The sequence below is a fragment of the Emydura macquarii genome, unplaced genomic scaffold (genome assembly GCF_026122565.2).
Source record: "Emydura macquarii macquarii isolate MOO-44397 ecotype Brisbane River unplaced genomic scaffold, CSIRO-AGI_Emac_v2 contig_369, whole genome shotgun sequence".
In the NCBI taxonomy this organism is placed as follows: domain Eukaryota; kingdom Metazoa; phylum Chordata; order Testudines; family Chelidae; genus Emydura; species Emydura macquarii.
The window spans coordinates 2,606,982-2,627,005 of record NW_027130506.1 but is presented as its reverse complement, the minus strand read 5'-3'; the positions used below and the strand labels follow the sequence as shown (position 1 = coordinate 2,627,005).

At 39.0% G+C, this 20,024-nt stretch overlaps 1 protein-coding gene across 10 annotated transcripts in view; it reads left to right on the top strand.

The window, feature by feature from the left end:
* Positions 1 to 20,024, top strand: part of SAMD12 (sterile alpha motif domain containing 12) — a 197,877-nt gene that overhangs the window by 38,304 nt on the left and 139,549 nt on the right. For 9 of the 10 annotated variants that reach the window (XM_067530653.1, XM_067530638.1, XM_067530674.1 and 6 more), the window contains one exon: positions 17,880 to 18,009. In XM_067530653.1, coding sequence (XP_067386754.1) covers positions 17,880 to 18,009 — 130 coding nt within the window. The remainder of the gene's footprint in view (positions 1 to 17,879; positions 18,010 to 20,024) is intronic. The other variant, XM_067530668.1, reaches the window with a different exon arrangement.

Here is a 20,024-nt window from a genome sequence, read left to right as displayed (position 1 = left end):
TTGTAGGTACATTTTTGGAATTCTTATGTTTTACTTTTTTCATTTCTGAAATCTTGTCTTGATTTTTTTTTCCTTTGCATGGTTGCTTTTCTAGCCCATTTGTTGAACCCACTTGTTGATTCCCTCTTCATGAAGATTATACATTGCATACACTCCACTGAAGTCCATTATTTCCACCAGCTGAGAATCTGACCCATAATATCTAATCCATCTAAAATGGATTAGATGGACCTGTACTCTGAGACTTGTTTCTGCAGATCTTTTTTTTTTTTGTTTGCTGTGTAGATGTACCTTTAGTGCAGTGGTTTTCAACCTGTAGCCCCGTGGGCCACAGCTGTGGCCCATGTAACATCCTCAGGGCCAAACAGGTAGTATTGGATGCAGCCCACAATGGTAAATAGCTTGAGAACCAATGTTCTAACACGCTCATTGCCGTAGCAAGTAGGCTACATATCTGTTACATAATATTAGCATCTAATTCTGTCTAAACTCTCCTTATCTCCACACTCACTCATTCCAAATAGGATCACTTTCATGGTTGTCTTCCAGGAAAAATTTGCTTGGGCATTTTATCGTTAAGAACATTCTTGCTAACTACAGTTGGAAAATTTGAAACTAAATCCAGCTCAAAAGCAAATTAAGTGTTTTGAAAAATACATAGTACACTGTCCTCCTACGCTTTAGTTGGTAAAACCATTATGACCTTCTACACATCTTCTGAAATGCTTATTGTATTAATCAAGTGACTTATCTAATTTATCTATTGATACAATAGCTACCTTTCTCTTGCTCTTTCACTGGAAATGGTATGTCATGTGAGGAAAGAAGAGGTTGACTTGTCAGCCAAGATTCCAGCATCTATTTTTACTTTTATGCTTGTACAAGTCTGGCCTATAAAGTTGTCCTGCTCTAAATGTCTTTGACCTGAGAGAATATAGTTAGAGGTGTCTGGCAGAGATAACCAGAAAAGACTTGGATTGCTGTTGGGGTACGTCTATACTGAAAAAACAGTTCCATGGCAGAGAGTCTCAGACTCCCAATTAACTGACTTAGGCTTGTGTAACTCATACTACAATGTTAAAAATAGCTATATAGACACTCAGACTGCAGCCTGGGCTCTGAGACCCTCCCCGCCTCACCAGGTTTCAGAGCCCACGCTCCAGCCAAAGCCTGAACTTCTACCCAGCTATTTTTAGCCCTGAAGTGTGAGCTCAAATCCACTGGCTCAGGCTCTGAGACTTGCTTCTGCAGATCTTTTTTATTTTGCCGTGTAGATGTACCCTTAGTTCATTGGTTTTCAACTTGCAGCCCCAGCCCAATCAGCACACAGCTGCGGCCCGTGTGACATCCTCAGGGACATACAGGTAGTCCAAACAGGTAACAGCCCACAATGGTAAATAGGTTGAGAACCAATGCCTTAATGTCTAAGGTGCCTTGGCTGCTGCACATGAGTGAACTTATCTATAAAGACTAAAATTTAACATAAAAATGTTATACTGTTTCATACAGTAGAATCCTCTTAATTGGCAGCTTTGCAAAACAAAAGTGCCAAAAATGTGATTCAATTGAATGGAAAGAAAGCAACTTATCTCTCCTTAATGGGTATTAAAATCCTCTCAGGATGCCAATATCCTCATTGTTCAAATACTTTGTAGAGCTAATAACAGAATTAGCTACCATACCTGGTAAGATTGAAACAACAATACCCTGCCTTGCACCTTTCATCTTGAAATGCTTTACTAACTCTGTTAATTATGAATTAGGTCCCACACCTCTGATATGCAGCAGCTGTTTAGACAATGAGCAGCAACTGCCCAATAGTTCGAGTCAGGAAACACAAAATACCTGCCCCTAAGCATATTGCTATTGTAAATGACTGGATTTAGGTGAGATCTACACTAGACAAGCGTTGCCAGTATAGCTCTTCCAGTATATATCTACTGGTAGACTCTACTAGTGTGGATACAGCTTATACTAGCATAAGAATGCTTTTGCTGGTTTGGTTATACCCGTTTCCTGAGCGAAATAAGCCATGCTGCCAAAAGAACTTGTATGCTGGTATAGCTGTGTCTACTCTAGGACATTTGCTAGTATAGAATTGCTGTACTGGAAAAAGTTTCTAGTGTAGATTTGGCCCTGTATTTTTCAGCAAATGTCCAATGGGTGAGACCCCTGGAGTAAATTGATGATACAACCTAAACATTAATGTGGTGATTGGAAGATAATTTGGAATGTCCAAATATGTTAAAAGGTGTTGACTGTCTGTTCTTTAGTGCAGATGCAAAATCCAAAATACTGATTACATTCTTAAGCCCCGATTCTCCACTGTATCTGAGCTACTGGTTGCAGCTCACTAATCCTCCTCAGCTTCCCAGAGTAGGCCCCTTGCAAGCACAACCTTATACCACTGGAGGATGAGGTGTAGCTCCATTCCAGTGCAGTCCCTTCCATCCATGCCCCATCCTCAATGCCCTACATATGCCTCATCCATCTGTTTATGTGAGAGGGTGAGAGGGGCGACTGGCGGTGCTCAGCAGCTTGGTTTAGATCATGAGGTGCAGCTGCTAAGATGTAAAGGTGGCATAAAGCTCACCCCATTTGTCCCTCCTACAGCAGTCTCTGTGCTGGCCTAGTTCCCCTGTGCTGAACTTAAGGATCCTGAGAGTTGCTTTAATTAATATTGCTACAAATTGTCCCAAGTAGCTGAAATATTCAACCCTGGAAGTTTTTTTTTTAAAAGATATACACTAGTTCCAAAAGAATAATGTTGGAACTGCTATGGCCCTTGTTACACAGGATATCAGATTAGATGATCACAATGGTCCCCTCCATCCTTGGAATCTACAAAAACCAGCCTTACACGCTTTTGCTACTCTCTTGATCAGTTACACTGAATTCACAGAGTCTGCTGCTGGTGCAAAACAAAATAGCCATACCCCACGTGAGAATATGGTTCCTTATGTCTGAGTAGTTAGGCAAGTTTTGTATTATTTAGATGTATTTGAGGGAATATTCTTCATTTTGTATGACTATAACTTACTTTGCTTCATTTACAATTGTATGCTTGCTTTTCTTGTAACACTGTGATTGTCAGACAAAAATGTATCAAATTTATAATTTTTGTTTCATGCAATTACACGTGTGTGTACACAGACATGCTTGTGTTCTGCTGTGTCTCAGATTTATTCACAATTTTGACAAAATAGCAAAATGGTACAGTTTTTTTTATGTGAAAGCTGCCTCTGCTTAAAAATTGACTCTGATGTTGCTTGGAAATGAGTCAGTTTTTCCTCAAAAACTGGCCACCTCCCGCCATATAAAAAATGGGTCTGCTCTTCCAAACTGGTGTACATATGTATGAAATTTTCCCTGAAAGTAATTGCTTTTGAATGTATAATGTATTTTGAGCAACTTTGCATTTATTTACCCATATTTTGCATACTTTCAATAATTATCTTTTGTGAAGTGAGATGACTCATTTTACTGTTTTTCCTTTTATTCTGCATGAAGTTACATTTGTGTTGCAATATTCTTCCTAATACAGACAAATAAATTTTCTGCAAATCTTAGATTAATAGCTGAATTATCTACACTTGATCATTCATTCATGTCTGTCTTACAGTGAGTCCAATGCATATTAAAGAGATGTGGTAAGAAAACATAGCCATGTCTAACTCTTCCAACTTCAGAGCAGCCTGCTATTCCGTTTGCAGCTCATACTGCTGACCGTTGATTGCTGAACTGGGTTAGAAGGAATCCAATTAACTTAGTAAAGAATTACATGTCAAGCATTTCCATCTATATTTGCTTATGTCAAACAGTCAAAGATCTTCTACTGATCAGCAACACAAGTGCAGAGTGGTTGATTAGATTTTCTACTTTAGAATTCTAACAATAAGAATTAAAAGAAAATCTGATCTTGAATTTATTTTTTCAATTTTTGCATGTTCCTCTGTCTTTTCCAGCTCCATGCTGTTTAACTATATAACAGCAGCAACAATGTCACTTGAGTCATCTTAATAATGTTCTTCTATAAATCTCCTACTTCCTATTCTAAGTTGGTCAGCAGATTTTTATGGAGAACAATAACTAATATAGTTATATTGCCCTGATTCAGCAAAGTACTTGTGTACATCCCTCACTTGAAGCATGTGAAAAGTTCCATGGAAATTAATGGGACTACTTGCATGCTTAAGGTTGAAGCACCTGTTTAAATTCTTTGCTGAGCTGAGGCCTTTGTCGTTATCCATGATTTATATCCATGTTAGCATTGCTAAGATCAGTTGCCGCCAACTGTGATCTTTCTAAAATTGTCCTTGAGTTCTGCCTAACAATATGGAGGCTACTTTGTGAATGCCTCACAGTCAATTCTGCAGCATCCTTCAATGCTTGTGACTTTACTTAAGTGGCTGTCGACCTGCCTGTTGTTATAGTGCTTTGCAATACAATGATGGCAACAGGGATGATGTTAGGTGAGCTCCTTGACAACGCTGAAAAGTACCCTGGCTTCACCTCGCTTATTCTGCCACTTCAGTTCTTTCAGTTCACTGATAATGCAAGTACAATTTATCTTGACAGTAGCATCTGTCAGTCATGATTCTTGTGTTCAAAGTGTGAGATCTCGTTGCATTAAAAGTACTTTCACAAAAATGTAACACCTTATCTGTTTTCTGCCTGTTGTCTGGATATTGTCTTTATCTCCATCATGCTAACACCTTGTGATATATTTCATTTGACAACACAGCATATCTTTCCCTTCAGCAAGTTATGCTTATGACAGCCTTTTAACTGGATAACTCCCACCAGGTAGCTGTTACTTTACAGGACTGATTTTTTCCTTCCTTTTTTACAGCTTGGTATAATGAATTTAAATAAGACCAGGACAATATATGTGGATTACGTGGCATCCCTATGTGGCATTGCCTGAAAGGCTGTCCAGACCTCGGTCCTGATTCATGGAAGCAGTTAAGCACATGCCTATGTGCTTTGTTAAATTAGCCCTGGTGCAGAAGTTTTCCTATATGTCCTTATTCTGCATCATCATTTTCCTTTTTAGTTCTCCTTCTTCTGTCAGACAGCCATTCTTCTTTTCAATTGGCTGCAGTGGTGGGTAGGTAACCTCCCACTGAATCCAAACTTGTTCTCCTTGAAAGGTACTTCTTTTTAACCTCCACTCCAGATTGCAGTTGAGCTCTGCTGGCCTGTAGTGTCAAGTTCTGTGGTCAGATCTGAGCCTCTCATGTGACATGGGATTGTGCTTCTGTGAAACCCAAGAGAATGGCTATGCTTTTTCTTTTCCTCCTATAAAAATATACTGGACCATTTGAGAACCTGGGCCTTGGAGTCACCGGAGTCATGTGACTCTACTGGCATGAAGTAGTACTGACCAGTCATCATGATCCACCTCCACTCCCTCTTATGAATAAAGTAATTTTCTATGGGCCTGGTTTTCATTTAAACTGGATGATTTTTCAGTCTCAGATTTACTTGCCTTTTACTACAGTTAGTGAAATCTTTATAAACTGTTAAATGTTAATGGTGTAGGTAAGAACTGCTTATTCCTTTTGGTCAAAACTGAAGTCTGTGCCACACAGGCCCATTAGTCATGGTTCAAGTTTGCTACAGCTAAATTGGAACTGTGTTGTTTGAAAAATTTTTATCTACAGATCATTCTTATTTTCCAAGGTCGCTTTACTAATCAATTAAACATGAGAGTTCTGAATTAAATACAAATTGAGTGTTTTTAAAAACTTAATATCATTATAAAAGATGGTGGTGGTTCCTTTCATCACAAAAAAAAAAATTGTACGCAGGCATAGGTGTTTTGTAATGCCTCCTGCTGGCCAACTGTAGCACTGCAGGCACTTCCTGCCTCAGTTTCCCTCACTGAGGTGGGTGTCCATGGTTCTGCACAACCAGTCAGTTCTGAAGATGTCTTACCCTTATGGTCATGTCCCAAAACAAGAAGTCCAAACTATAAAGTCCCAACAACCAAAAAAGTTTTTTCCCTTTGGCACTTCTCTTCAGCCCACCCTCTGGACACTATTCTCGACCCCTGGGCTACCTTTGCAAGTCTTTCTCCACTCTTGGCTAGAACTCTGGCCTTGGGCTTCCCCTGGAGTACTCTTTCCCCTGAAGAGCCTGGTTCAGGGCTTTCCACAGGAGCCTGCCTGCTCCTTGTGGTCCTAACTGCCAGACTGAGCTCTCTGAGCTCTCTTATAAGGTCAGGTGAGCCTCCTAAGACCCACTCCTTCAGGGAAGCATCAAATTAATTATGGCACAGATGTGACTGTCCCCGTTTCCACTTAAAGGGGATCATCACCCCATGACAAACACCTTATGTTTGGTATTATATCCTGTAAACTCTTTATGGCATAGACAGTTTCTTGCAAAACCAGACACAATGAGGCCCCAATCTTTGTTGAGGCTTCTAGAAGCAATACAATCTTATTTTAGGGCATTTTAAGAAAATCTAAAATTGATTTCTCTGTTTAATTGATGTTTTTGGAATCTGTTTATTAAAGAAAAATGTGGTCCTGTCCAAATTCTTGAATATTTTAAGAGACCACTTAAAAATACATTCTCAGTTCTTACTCAGTCCATCTATTCTTTCCAGAACTTAAATTTTAACTTTTATGTTAGTCATTCATAAAGAGTTTTACAGGCAGCTTAGCAGCAGAAAGATAATTTGGGATATAACAAAAAGATTCCTATTTTCCCAGCTTAGGGTAACCGAAGCATGTCTTAAAAAAATTGATTTTGGGATTCAAATGTGTTTCTTTGCTTCTTTTTGAACTAAATTATGAATACGACGCTGCTAAATTATGACCTTGTTCAATAATGTAATTTTCAATTCTCTGCTTCATAAACATTATTTTTCTTATATTTCTTCAAGGCCTATAGGCCCCAGTTTTGCAAACACTTAACCTCATTCCTAACTTTAAATACATGGTAGTCCCACTTCTTTCTCTCGCCCTTTGCCTGTCTTGCCTGTATACATTGTAAATGTGAGGTTTTAGCGCATGCCTTTCTTGCTCAGTCATTCTTCTTTTGTACATTAGTTTACATATTAGTGCTCTGAAAGGTGAGGGCCTGCTGTTTGGGTGAATTGGTTGGTGTGCAGATGTACATCTACTTTGTGCCTGGATGTGTCTACATATGTTGGATATTCTAAACTTGAGGTGGGTGTCTACAAACTACAAATGCTTCCCTGCAGACTTGCTGAAAGATCAGGCCTGTATTCTTTAATGGATCTTGAGTCCCATTCAAACATGTTCTCCAGATTTGTAATCTATCCACAGACACTTCCAAACATAGACATTCATCGACATTTATTAATGCTTGGTTTTTGAGAACCTGTTATTTAAAACACTTTATGTACTATGATTCAAATTATGTACCCAATATTGCTGTTCTCCACTTCAATCCTTTGTCATTCAAAAATACAACAGACTTGTTTAAGGAGGAAGATACAGTTAATAAATACGTAGAAGTGCCAGTGAATACATTGACCCTAGAAATTGGCAGCTTTGTAAACAGCACCTGATGAGATCCCATTGTTTAGAACTTTCCATGGCTGTTAGGGGCCAGGACAGGACTTGAGTGCTAATGTTATTCTGAACACTGAGAAGTGCTGTCTAATCATGCACAAGCTATCATTTTGATTTTTATATTATTTTGAGATGGCAATTTTAACTACTGTATACTTTGCACAATGGAACAGATAGAGCATGAAATTAAATGTCACATGTTAAATCTACTGATTTAACTTTTCTGGTACAGTCCCTTCTATAGTTAGAGCAGGGGTTCCCGAACTCGGGGTCGCAACCCCTCAGGGGGTTGCCAAGTTATTATAGAGGCGGGGGGCGGGTCACAAGCTGTTAGCTCCCATGCATGCAGAGGCTCTGGCTGTCAGCTATATGCATGGCTGACAGCCTGAGGCCTTCAGAGCTGGGTGGGCAAAGAGCCACTGGATGGGTGCCCAGCTCTGCCCCCAGCAGCTGCACAGAACTAAGAGTGGCATGGCATGGGAGGGGATCCTCACTTTCGGGGGGAGGGGTCATCACAGCCTGAAATATTTTCAAAGGGGTCCTAGCAAGAAAAATCTGAGAACCCCTGAGTTAGAGGTACCCATAACCAAGGCTATGGCTATGCAATGCTGAAAAAGAATTTGAATGCAAAACTCCTAATAAAAATAGTTTTGAGTTGGAATACTGTAGAAGAAGTATACATGGAAAGGTTGGCAGACTCAAGGCTTATACTGCTTTTATAATCACTAAACCTAAATACAGCATGATGTGAGTAGCCATAATTTTTGTATGATTATTAATAGTTAACCATGTACAATACGGACAAAGACAGTCCCTGCTAGGAAGAGTTTGCATCCTTGAAAAATGGACACACAGAAGAAAGTGGGGAGTGGGGCTTCAGATGACAAGTTTGGTATCCAGTTGGGGTAACTGCAATTGTTCTGACTCCCAGATCTGCCTTTTCACCTTTGACCAGTCTCCCTCCATTCTGACCTGTATCTGAGCTTGTCTCTGCAACTGCTCCTCCAAGATGTCTTGGCATCATTTTGCTATCCTCAAAATTAAACTTTATCTATCCTCTGAAACACTCTGTTCCACACACTCTCCCACCCTCCCCATAAGCTCTCACTGCTTAAAACACCACCATTCTCCATGTCTCCCAAGTCTGTAACCCAGGGGTTATATGCCTCAGTCTTCCCCTTGAAGAGAGAGAGAAAACCAGCTGTCACAAATGGTAGTCCTAATCACCTTCCAGTAGTGCATTAAGCAATAGAAGTTACGATGATGAGCTGTACAAGAACTTGAATAGAATAAGTTTGTCACATGTGGCCAGATCTTGCTGCTGCCTTGGCTTCCTTCATAACATTTCTAAAATCTATCCTTTTCTTTCAGTGTGGACGGCCAAAACTCTCTCACCCAGTACCTGGTCCTTTCCTGTCTTGATTACCATAGCCTCATCCTCTCTAACCTTCCTGATGCTCATTTCATCCCCTACAGTCCATCCATAATGCACTAAGATCATCTTTTTTGTCTATCACTCTGACTCTGCCTCATTTTTCTTTGAATTCTACCACCAGCTCCTTCTGTTGCACCACATCAAATTCCAGCTCCTTCTCCTTGTCTTCAAGACCCTTCCCAACTCTGTCCCTCACTAATAGGGTTGTCAGTTTTGGTTGGACATATTCCTGGCGGTTTTATCAATGACATAATCTTTAATTAATGATTAATCTCTAATTCCTGGAGACTCCAGGACCATTCTAGAGGTTTGGTAACCCTGCTCGCTAATTGCTTTCTGTTGCTCACTGGACTTCTCTACTTGTTTGCAATTCTCTCTGAAACGTCTTTATGCCTTTTACAAATGGAACCCCGAACTGATCCATAATGTCAATCTCCCTCTCTTCAAGACCCACCTCTTCCATAAAGCCTACAATTTCTTCATGATTTCTAGGTGGGTGTGGGGGTGTGCAGATGACGGGGTGTGAGAAGGTATCTTGCCTCCCTTCCTTTCAGATGTAGATGCTGTCTCTTTTTCCCCTTGCTAACTGGATAATGTAGCCCTTTGGCTAAACCCCAAAACTACTCCTTTTCCAGGGTAAACTGCTTCACCTATAGGTGCAGGGGCCCATGAGTAGTCATTTACCACTGGACTTCTTCCACAGGTCTTTGGTGGAGACCTGTGAGCAGCTGCTGTACTGTCTAGGTCTCTCAACAGTCTCTAGCTTTCTAAACTAAATCAAGCCTCTCTTCTGTGTTCTTCACCTAGCCCTTTGCCTGTTCCATTAGGCCTCTTCCTAGGATCTTCCATAACCGAGGCCATTTACCAGGAGAGGCTCCACAGCAGGTCCTGTTCCTTTCAGGTGGACACCCACAACAGCTCTCACATGCGTCTCTCATCTCTCACTCACAGTCGTTGCCCTGCATATATTGCCCTGCAATCTACATCTATTATCTTCTGGACTGCAAGTCCCAGAATGCCTTGGCTCTGGGCAGAATCAGGAACATTGCCAAAGCTGGATCTTGAATCTTACTTAAAGGGCCAGCTCTCCTTGTGATATGACAGTTGATACTTAATGTACATACAATAATTTTTAAAATGTACATGCAGATTGTATACATTTCTTGGTATTCTCTTCCCCCAAACTCCCTTCACGTGTCACTTGTTTTCATAAATTGTATAGTGGGTTTTTTATATGTTTGTACAGCACCTAGCAAACGAAGCCTTTGTTCCTGTGTTGGGCTTCTGAGCACTACTGCATTAGAAAGATCTAATAAAATCTAGCTTTATAACAGAGAGGCATTTAATTCAATGAAATTTTTATTTTTGGTAACCGGACACCTGGTTGAAAAAAGTGTTTGGATGATGTTCAAATGTGACAATGTTATATGTTGTTGTCTCTAAAACCCCTGTTCTTCGACTCATCTGGACCTTGCAAATTAGAGAATTAAATGTTATGCTTAGTTTCAATATAAGGGCATAGTGCTGTAAAAAATGCAACCTATTTTAACGATGGTTATAAATTAAAGCCAGACATATTTCAACTAAACATTCTGAAAATGTGTAAGAGACACAATGAAAAATTTGCAATGCATGTTTGCTCGCAATGGATTTGCTGTGCAATGGCTTGCAGCTATTGTGCTGAACAATATATACCTATGGTCAGCTTTCACTTCCAGAGGAAAAGAGAAAATTTTGCTTTGGTACTGTGATTGTTAATAAACTTTGCTATTTGAATACTTAACACTGTGTTTAAAACATACAGAGGGGAAAAATATTTAGTGAACTGAAAAATGCATCCATTGCAGCATTATGAGGACAAACATTTTAATCCTTTGTGTCCATCTAAGAATATCTTCTAGATCTACCAGGCATTTCTTTTCAGACTCCATACTTCTCAGCTACTTGAATTCAGCCAGGCATACACTTTTTTAAAATGACAGCTATTTTTAACTATGGAAACAAGATTCTTCTAGGGAGAAGTCAGTCATTGTTGCTTTTAAATTCTTATGCAAGAAAAGAGTTTAACTGTTTAGCCTTTCAGCATAAGGATATTCATGCTTCTTCCAATCTTCAAAATTTCCACAAGTGTTTCTAAAGATATATCTTAAAATTCAGCATAAAGAAGATGTTTATATTTTAGGTATGAGGCTCCTGGCCCTTTTTGAATGGGTTTCTTATGGAATTTTATCTTCTGACACAGGTATCATTACTTGCATGGCTCTCTTTAGTTGATGTATTTGTATATGAAGGGCGCTTATGTACATGTAACAGAGACTGTTCATTTGATATTTAGTATTTGATTCTTCAGTGAAGTTCTGTCCTGCATTCCTTCATTGATTCTCTCACAGATCTTTGTCTAGTGATGACAAGTGGGTTCAAAGAGAAGGAAGACCAGTAATAGTGATTCTTTAGTGAAAGTATTAAAGTGGAGGAAATCTGTATGGAAGCATCAAATGGGTACCCTGTGGGTTTTGTAGGGTTCTATCACTCCCTTCCTATGTCAGTATGTGATAGTCCTGGGTGACATGGTTTGGGCTGCGATACTGTCAGCATGTTGGTGACAGACAGCTCTAGGTCTTGAATTGAGGCCTGGTGTGATGTCTCCTTCCTCTGTGTTTGGCCAAACTGGGGACATCATTGAGGATAAGCTCGATGAAGCTTGGACCAGATAAACTGAAGGCGGTGGTGTTTGACTGAATAAGGGATTTGGAAAGCTTTGTGCTTGTCCCCATTGGGTATCAGTTCGATGTGCCACATATTGTTGGTTCTGGACCTTCAATTGCTTCTAGAGTCCGAGGTGGCTGGAAATGCTTTTTTTTTCTTCTTCTTCCCTAAATGAGTGGTTGGTTGATGATTACAGCTCTTTCACTCCGATACACACTTTGCCACTGTTATCCAGGCCACTGTGGTTTCTAGATTAGATGAATATGAAATACTCTATATAATCCCTATATAGAGTATTTCATATTCATCTAATCTAGGAACCATACGTAAATATCATTGGGAAGCTTCAGCTAGTGCAGAAGGTAGTAATTCATTTTTTTAGCAGGGTTGGTGATAGAGAACACCACATGCCAGTTTTGCAGTGGTAGTGCTGGTCTCCTCATACAGATTAAACCATTGATTTTTGGAAAGACCATCTCACTATACACCATAGTGGCAACCTGGTTGCCAAAGGTTCTCATATTAACAACCCTTAGATTTAAATATGGGATGGTGTGTGGTAGAACTTTTCAGTGGAGGATGAGCAATTCTAGAATTAATTTACCCTGTTAATCCATTAAAGCCCAAATTTAACCTTCAAACCAAAGCCCTTTTTCTGAGTAAAAGCACTAGGAGTCAGGTATTAATATTACATTATTAGACTTTTACCTGGTGTAGGTTGGTGGGCAAAGGTTTTATATTGACCCTTTTGTGGATATTTGTTCTGAGTTTTTGTTTGTTTGTACAATAGCTGTACGTTTAGCTGTTGTCTTCTCATGATCACACTCTTTCTATTCTACCAGTATCTAAAGAGGATGTTAAAGAGCAGCTACTAAAGTTAGACATTTTTAGATCAGTTGCTCTGGAGAACTTTCATCCAAGAGTTTTAAAAGAGCTGTCTGACCAGCTCCCATGACCATTAATGTTGATTTTCAATAAGTCTTGGAACACTGGGGAAGTTCCAGAAGACCGGAAGCAAGCTAATGTTATGTCAATAATTAAAAAGAGTAAACTGGATTATGTAGGTAATTATAGACCTGTCGGTCTGACATTAATCCTGGGCAAGATAATGGAGCAGCTGATATGGGACTTAATTAAGAAAGAATTAAAGGAGAGTAATATAATTAATGCCAGTCAACACAAATTTATTTACACAAATATATCAAATTAGTTTGACAGGATTTCTCTTTTTTGATGAGATTACAAGTTTGGTTCATGAATCTTATAGTGTTTGATATAATATACTTAGACTTCTGTAAAGCATTTGACTTTGTAAGACATGACATTTTGATTAAAAAATCTAGAAAGATATAAAATTAACTTAGTACACATTAAATGGATTAAAAACTGATTAACCGGTAGCTCTCAAAAGACTATTGTAAATGGGGAATCATCACTGAATGTGTGTGTTTCTAGTGGGATCCCATAGGATCAGTGCTATTTAACAATTTTATCAATGACCTGGAAGAAAACATAAAACAATCACTGATAAATGCAAATTACATATATTTTAATATGGCTAATGTCAATGCAGACATCTAGGAACAATGAATATATGCTTAAGCTTTTGAGACTGTCTCACATGGCCTTCTTATAAACATACTAGGGAAATATAACCTAGATGGAACTACTATAAGGTGGGTGCATAACTGGTTGGAAAAACGTTCCCTGAGAGTAGTTATCATTGGTTCACAGTCAAGTTGGAAGGGCACGTCGAGTGGTTCTGTTCAATATCTTCATCAATGATTTGGAGGATAGGATTACATTTCAAAATGATCTGAACAAATTGGAGAAATGGTCTGAAGTAAGTAGGATGAAATTCAATAAGGATAAATGTGAAGTACTCCATTTAGGAAGGAACAATCAGTTGCACACCTATAAAATGGGAAAGGACTCCCGAGCAAAGAGCATTACAGAAAAGGATTGGAGGTGGAGGGTATCATAGTAGATCACAAACTAAATATGAGTCAACAGTGTAAACTGTTGCAAAAAAAGCAAACATCATTCAGAGGTGTATTGGCAGAAGTGTTGTAAGCAAGACATGAGAAATAATTCTTCCACTCTACTCCACAGTGATTAGGCCTCACACTCAATAGTACCCCGTTCTGGGCACCACATTTCAGGAATGATGTGGACAAATTGGGGAAAGTCCAGAAAGAGCAACAAAAATGATTAAAAGTCTAGAAAACATGACCTATGAGGGAAGATTGAAAAAATTGACTTTGTTTAGTCTGGAGAAGAGAAGATTGAGAAAGGACATAAGAGTTTGAGTACATAATAGGTTGTTACAAGGAGGAGGGAGAAAAATTGTTCTCCTTAACCTCTGATGCTAGGACAAGAAGCATGGGCTTAAATTGCAGCAAGGGTGGTTTACGTTGGACATTAGAAAGAACTTCCTAACTCCCAGGGTAGGTAAGCACTGGAATAAATTTCCTAAGGAGGTTGTGAAATCTCCATCACTGGAGATTTTTAAGAACAGGTTAGACAGACATCTGTTAGGGATGGTCTAGATAATGGTTGGTCCTGCCACAAGTGCAGGGGACTGGACTCATGAGATCCCTACCAGTCCTACGATTCCATGACAATTCTATGACGTGATACTTACAGGCTGGGGAACTCTATCCTGGGAAGTCGTGACTCTGGGGAAAAAAAAAAATTGTGGGTTGTGGAGGATAATCAGCTGAACATGAGCTCCCCTGTGGCCAAAAGGGCAAGGGCACTCTTCGGATGCATAAACGGGAATCTCAAATAGGAGTAGTGAGCTTATTTTACATCTGTGCAACCGCTGCTGGAATACTGTGTCCAGTTCTCACGTCTACAATTCAAGAAGGATATTGATATGTTGGAGAGGGTTAGAGAAGAGCCACAAAAATGATTGAAAAACCTGCACAAAGAGCTCAATCTGTTGAGCTTAACAAAGAGAATGCTAAAGGCTGACTTGAGTACAGTCTAAAATTACCTATATTGGGAATACATATTTAATAATAGGCTCTTCAGTCTGGTAGAGAAAGGCATAACATATTCCAATGGCTGCAAGTAAAAGCTAGACAAATTTGGACTGGAAATAATGTGCACGTTTTAAACAGTGAGAGTTATTAACAGTGATTCTCCCTCACTGGCAATTTTTAAATGAAGATTGGCTGTTTTTCTGAAAGAGCTGCTCTAGGAATCATTTTGGGAAGTTCTATGGCCTGTATTGTACAGGAGGACAGACTGTATGATCACAGTGGTCCCTTCTGGCCTTTGAATCTAGAATCTATTAATTTATCTCATTATTATATTATTATTCATGTTTAAATCTTTGGATATGCACCCAGAAGACTAGTTCCTGATTTCTGTGTTTGTAAAGAAATATAACATATCTAAATTGAGAGATGGACTGTAATGTACTTCCTGCTTTAGAAGGAAGATTTTTAGAAGATTTATATAACTTCTTCCCAGGCAATAAGAGAGATAGGATAGAAGAGATTGAAGACATGTTAATCACCTGGAGATTTTGCTATCCCAAAAACTTTGGAATTAGGTTAGTAGATTTTCATGATCTCCTTCTTTATGGACCTAATAGGACAGGCAAAATGATTACCTGAAATTACTCTACTCTTTTGAGCTTACAGTAATGGAGTTTGCAAAACGACTTTTACAAGTTGTATCTGACAGCATACATTTGCAGGAGTGTTAGAACAAACTCTGCATGATAATTCTAAGAGACTTCGCCCTGAGTCACAACAGATAAAAACACCCCCAGATGACTTTATATCAATTTTTAAGAAAAAAATATATTTGGCTTACTTGTGTAAAACCAAAAGGAGATGGAGAATATGTAAGTGAAAAGAGGTTCAGTGCAAACAAGGTTATATTGCAAAGTGATCTTCATTCTGTAGAGTCAATTCCTTGCTGATTTTAATGGGTGCAACTCCATTTTCACTAGCAGAGACTTTTGTCCCATGTTAGTTCAAAATCACTTTGACATTAGACAATGTGAAATATTTATTGCAAAGTAATTGCAAATTTGTACATGTTCACTCTCCTTGACATAGAGAATGTAAGCCACTGTTACCATGAGTTGTAGAAAATATGAAATCTTTGAGAACACTTTCATAGCTCTCTGGACCCTTTTGCAGGAAATTTTAAATCTATGTAGCTCTAAATCTGTCCCTGTGAAACCCAAATTGTTCCATATAAAAGAGAAATAGTTTGGCCTGGGAAAAATATATCAGAGAGAGATTTTTGGTGGCATTAAATATTTTTCAACCATATAGTTACATCAGAGTACCTAACCCAGAAGGTTTGGAGTTTACCTCTGTATAAAATGTTAACTCAGGAATTCATCTATCTGTAGAAAAACTAATTTTGCAGAAATATATCAAAACAGTAACTCCTTTTTCCAAGTACATATCAATTTTAACTGATAGCAATACTTAATTAAATTCCAGTCCAATGTAGCATAGATATGCTTGGGGAGGGAGGTGTAGAAGAGAGGAAATCCTGAAAGAGACAGATTTTATCAGGGGGGAGGGGCAGTGGATTGTGTTGATAGATATAAATAGTACACAAAGCAAGGAATGCATGTTAGTATGAGCTCCAAACTAAGTTGAAACAGTCAGTGTGTAATCTGTTACTCATAGATTGGTTTTATCTTTGTCCACGCTAGAAAACTCTGCTGGTTTAATCGTACTGATATAGTTAAAATGACAAACCCACTTGGTATGGGTGCAATTGAACCAGGATATCTTATTCCGGTTCTCGTAGGCCTGATCATAACCCTGCAATTTTGCTCTCTATCTTTTTAAATTCATGGTACTAGGTACATCTGAATATTCTAGCATTTATGTAAAATCATTTTATTTTCTGTATGTTTCTTTTCATGACTCTTATTGTCTTTATGTAGGAGTATCTGTATACAATATTCCAAAAATAGTCTATTAAATTGATCCATATTAACTTGTGGTTCTGCTCTGCAAGTGATTATGTAAAACTGATTGTGGATTTTGTGTCTCACTAACTGCATCTCAAATTTTGTTCAATTTACAAGTAAAATTGTTTTTCATAGCTCCCAGCTGCGCAAACTCAGCCTGGGACCTGAAATTCAAGTTGTGTTCTCACCGTTAGTACCAGATATTCTGCAAGCCAGATTCTATTCTCTGTTAAACCAGTGCACCCCAATTATCCCCAAATTCTGCCCTCACTGACACAGGAAGTTGCACAGCGGGTCATGAAAACCAAAAGCCAGTTTGACATTAGAAGCCCAGATTGAGTTTAATGGACTGATAGATTTAAATAACAAGCCAAACCACTTTGCTTATAAACTAAGCTAAATGGGTATGGAACTCACAAATCTCAATAAATGTGAAACCCCATTAAACCAGTTGTACCATCACTTTTATGAATAAAATATCACTTTGACTCTGATCCATCTATCTGGAGAAAGGGTAGTGGACTATTGGTTCCGTCTGTTGGTTCAGAGTCTACTCCCTGCTTCAGAGGAAGAAGTGTATTTTGTAATCTAAAGCATAAGCTAAGAGGCATACTCTATGCAAAATTGACATGGGAGAAAGAGAGCCAGGACTTTGTAACATCTTGACATCCTCTGTACTAAGTTGTCTTCTGTCAAGAGTAGGATCCTGTGAAAATTAAGAACATTGGCCAAATTTGCAGGACCATTGCTATGAAAAGTGCACATTCAGTGACTTTTCATATTCAATACAAAATAATTAAATCTGCACTAAGTAGTATTTAGTATCAAGGTGTATACACTAGTCACCATTAAAAAGTTAACATTTAACTATAGTTGTAACTATTGAGGTATTTCTGCTATCTCTGTGGGTAAGTGCTGACTTTCTAATGGTGCTCATTATGGCCCTTTATGACTTAATTCTTTATACAAGTTGGACTCTGAACCTATACAGCTAAGAGAAAGTGTTATGTGTGTGTGATACAAGGAACATGCAAAGAGAATCTTGCACTAGACATGATTCCAGCATGTAAACTTGAATAACTGATCCTCCTATAATCCATTTATATCCCTTGCCCTTTTGCCACTAATGAAAGCTCCCAAATATAATTATTTTGCTACATTATATTAATCACATTAGAAACAAATCTGATACATAGGGCTAAATACCATTTCTTTTCCTGTTCTGTCTTTCCAGTCTGGTACTGTGAAACTGACAAAACCAGTAGCTCTGTGGACCCAGCAGGATGTCTGCAAGTGGTTGAAGAAACACTGCCCTAATCAGTATCAAATCTACAGTGAGTCATTCAAACAGCATGACATAACTGGTAAAGTATGCAGTATCAGAAATATTTCATTTTATTTAAATTGCTTTTAGTGCTGCCCTTAAATAGGTTATGACTATACAATAAGGACCTTTTGTTAGTTAATTGTAAGTTTGCTGCAGGAATACACCAACTTGCATTAACCTTAGTGAGTTGACTGTTCTCCATTGCTCAGAAAATTAGATTTGGAAGGGATAATTCAATGGTGGGGGGGAGAACAGGGGGAATGAGTATATAACCTCAAAGAACTGGATCTTGCTAGACTGTCAATCCACATACTTGTCAACTAGAGCTGGTTGAAACCTAGAATTCCCATTCTCCAGGAAATTCTGAAAAAAAAAGTTTGCAAATCAGAAATGAAGATTATACATTTCAAAATATGCCATGGAGCAAAATTGTGAAACTTCATTTCAACCTGACTGAAAAGTTTTATTTCAATAAGGTTGAAATGTTTCTTGTAGTCTCAGTTTTTATGGTTATACTACCACAAAATTAAAAATATTTGGACCATTATATTATGTTTCATCATGCTATGATATGACAATAGTTGAAATGTTTTGAGTTTTATATTTTAAATCAAAATTTTAGAAACTGGCTTTGAAATTGGTCTATGGTGGTCATCTTTCATCTTTGGCACTGCCTCGTGGCGAGGTTGGATGACACAGCAACGCTCCCTCAGTTTCCCTCTCTCTTTGATGGGTTGCCCACATTCTAGCCTGCTTGTCAATTCCTTTTTATGGCCTCAGTCCATTGGCCAGGCCATTGGGAGTCTTTTTCCCCTCTTCAGGAGACTGGTGGCCCTAGATGAGTGTCCCTGGTCCCTTTGGGTATGGCTGTCTTATTCAAGGCCTTAATAAGCCCCTTTGCTGGGCTTGGTAGGGGAACTCAGGCCTGCCCACTCTCCTGGATTCTGGACTAGGGACCCTGTACAAAGTGGTTGACTCCAAACTTTCCCAGCCTCTTACTGTTTTCCCTGGCCTACTTTCTACCATGCTTGACCAGCAGGCTGTTTCTCTGAGTTGCACACTGTGGTCCCCTCCTCCAGAGTGTTCAGTTTCCTGGCAGCTAACCTGTTGCCAAAGGCACCTACTTTCTGTGGCTTCTCAGCCTTATTGGCAGCCATCGCCCTCTTCTGCTCTGCAGTCATTTTATCTCTGCATCTGTTGTGAGTCCCCCAATCAACCCCAGGTGAGTAGGCAGTCAGTTTCCCCATTAACCCTTCAGGCCGAGACATCACAGGGTCTGGTATTTTAATTGGTAATTTAGTTTCTAATTAGTAATTGGTGCTTGGTTTCCTCAGTTGGTATTCTAACTGGTCCTTTGTAATAGTTATTCAAATGGATAATTGATATTTGGTTTAGTAATTGGTTTGGTAACTGGCAATTTCCTATTATAATTGGTGAAATATCAAATATTAAACTGAAAAAACCTGAGTAGCTACGGAGCTAGCTAGGGAGCCAAGCTGCCTGCTTTCCTGTGGAACATTTCAATTCCATTGAATCAGCATTTTCTTCTAGAAAACTGTTCCATCAGAAAATTTTCAGCCAGCTCTATTGTCAACATTTCAGAAGTTTTCCAGTGACAGTTCTCCAAATAAATAGCCTGTTTTGGATGAGCAAGTTCCTAGGCACCAAAACCACTCCACTTCTAAACTGAAAATGGCTTTTTTGCTTGCTTTTTTCAGAGGTGGTTTATTTTTATGATGTTTTATCAATTCAAAGTAACAAAGGATCGTGAAAATAAATGTTAATAAAAAACTGAAATAAAACAAATTCAGTTTGAAAGGGGTTGGAGCATGAGACCCACATTGGTCCTGGGACCAGGCACCGGGCTTTGCAGGGGACTGATGTTGAAGGTTGGGCAGCCAGGGAGATTGCAGGAATTCCACTGCTCAGTCCTGCTGTCAGCCTCTCTGCCTCCCTCTTTGTCCATCCAATCCACAGACTCCCTGAAGTCCATCTGAAAGGGGCTGCCGACTAATGATCCAGAGGAGTTTGGCAGAAAACAGCTGCCTCCTT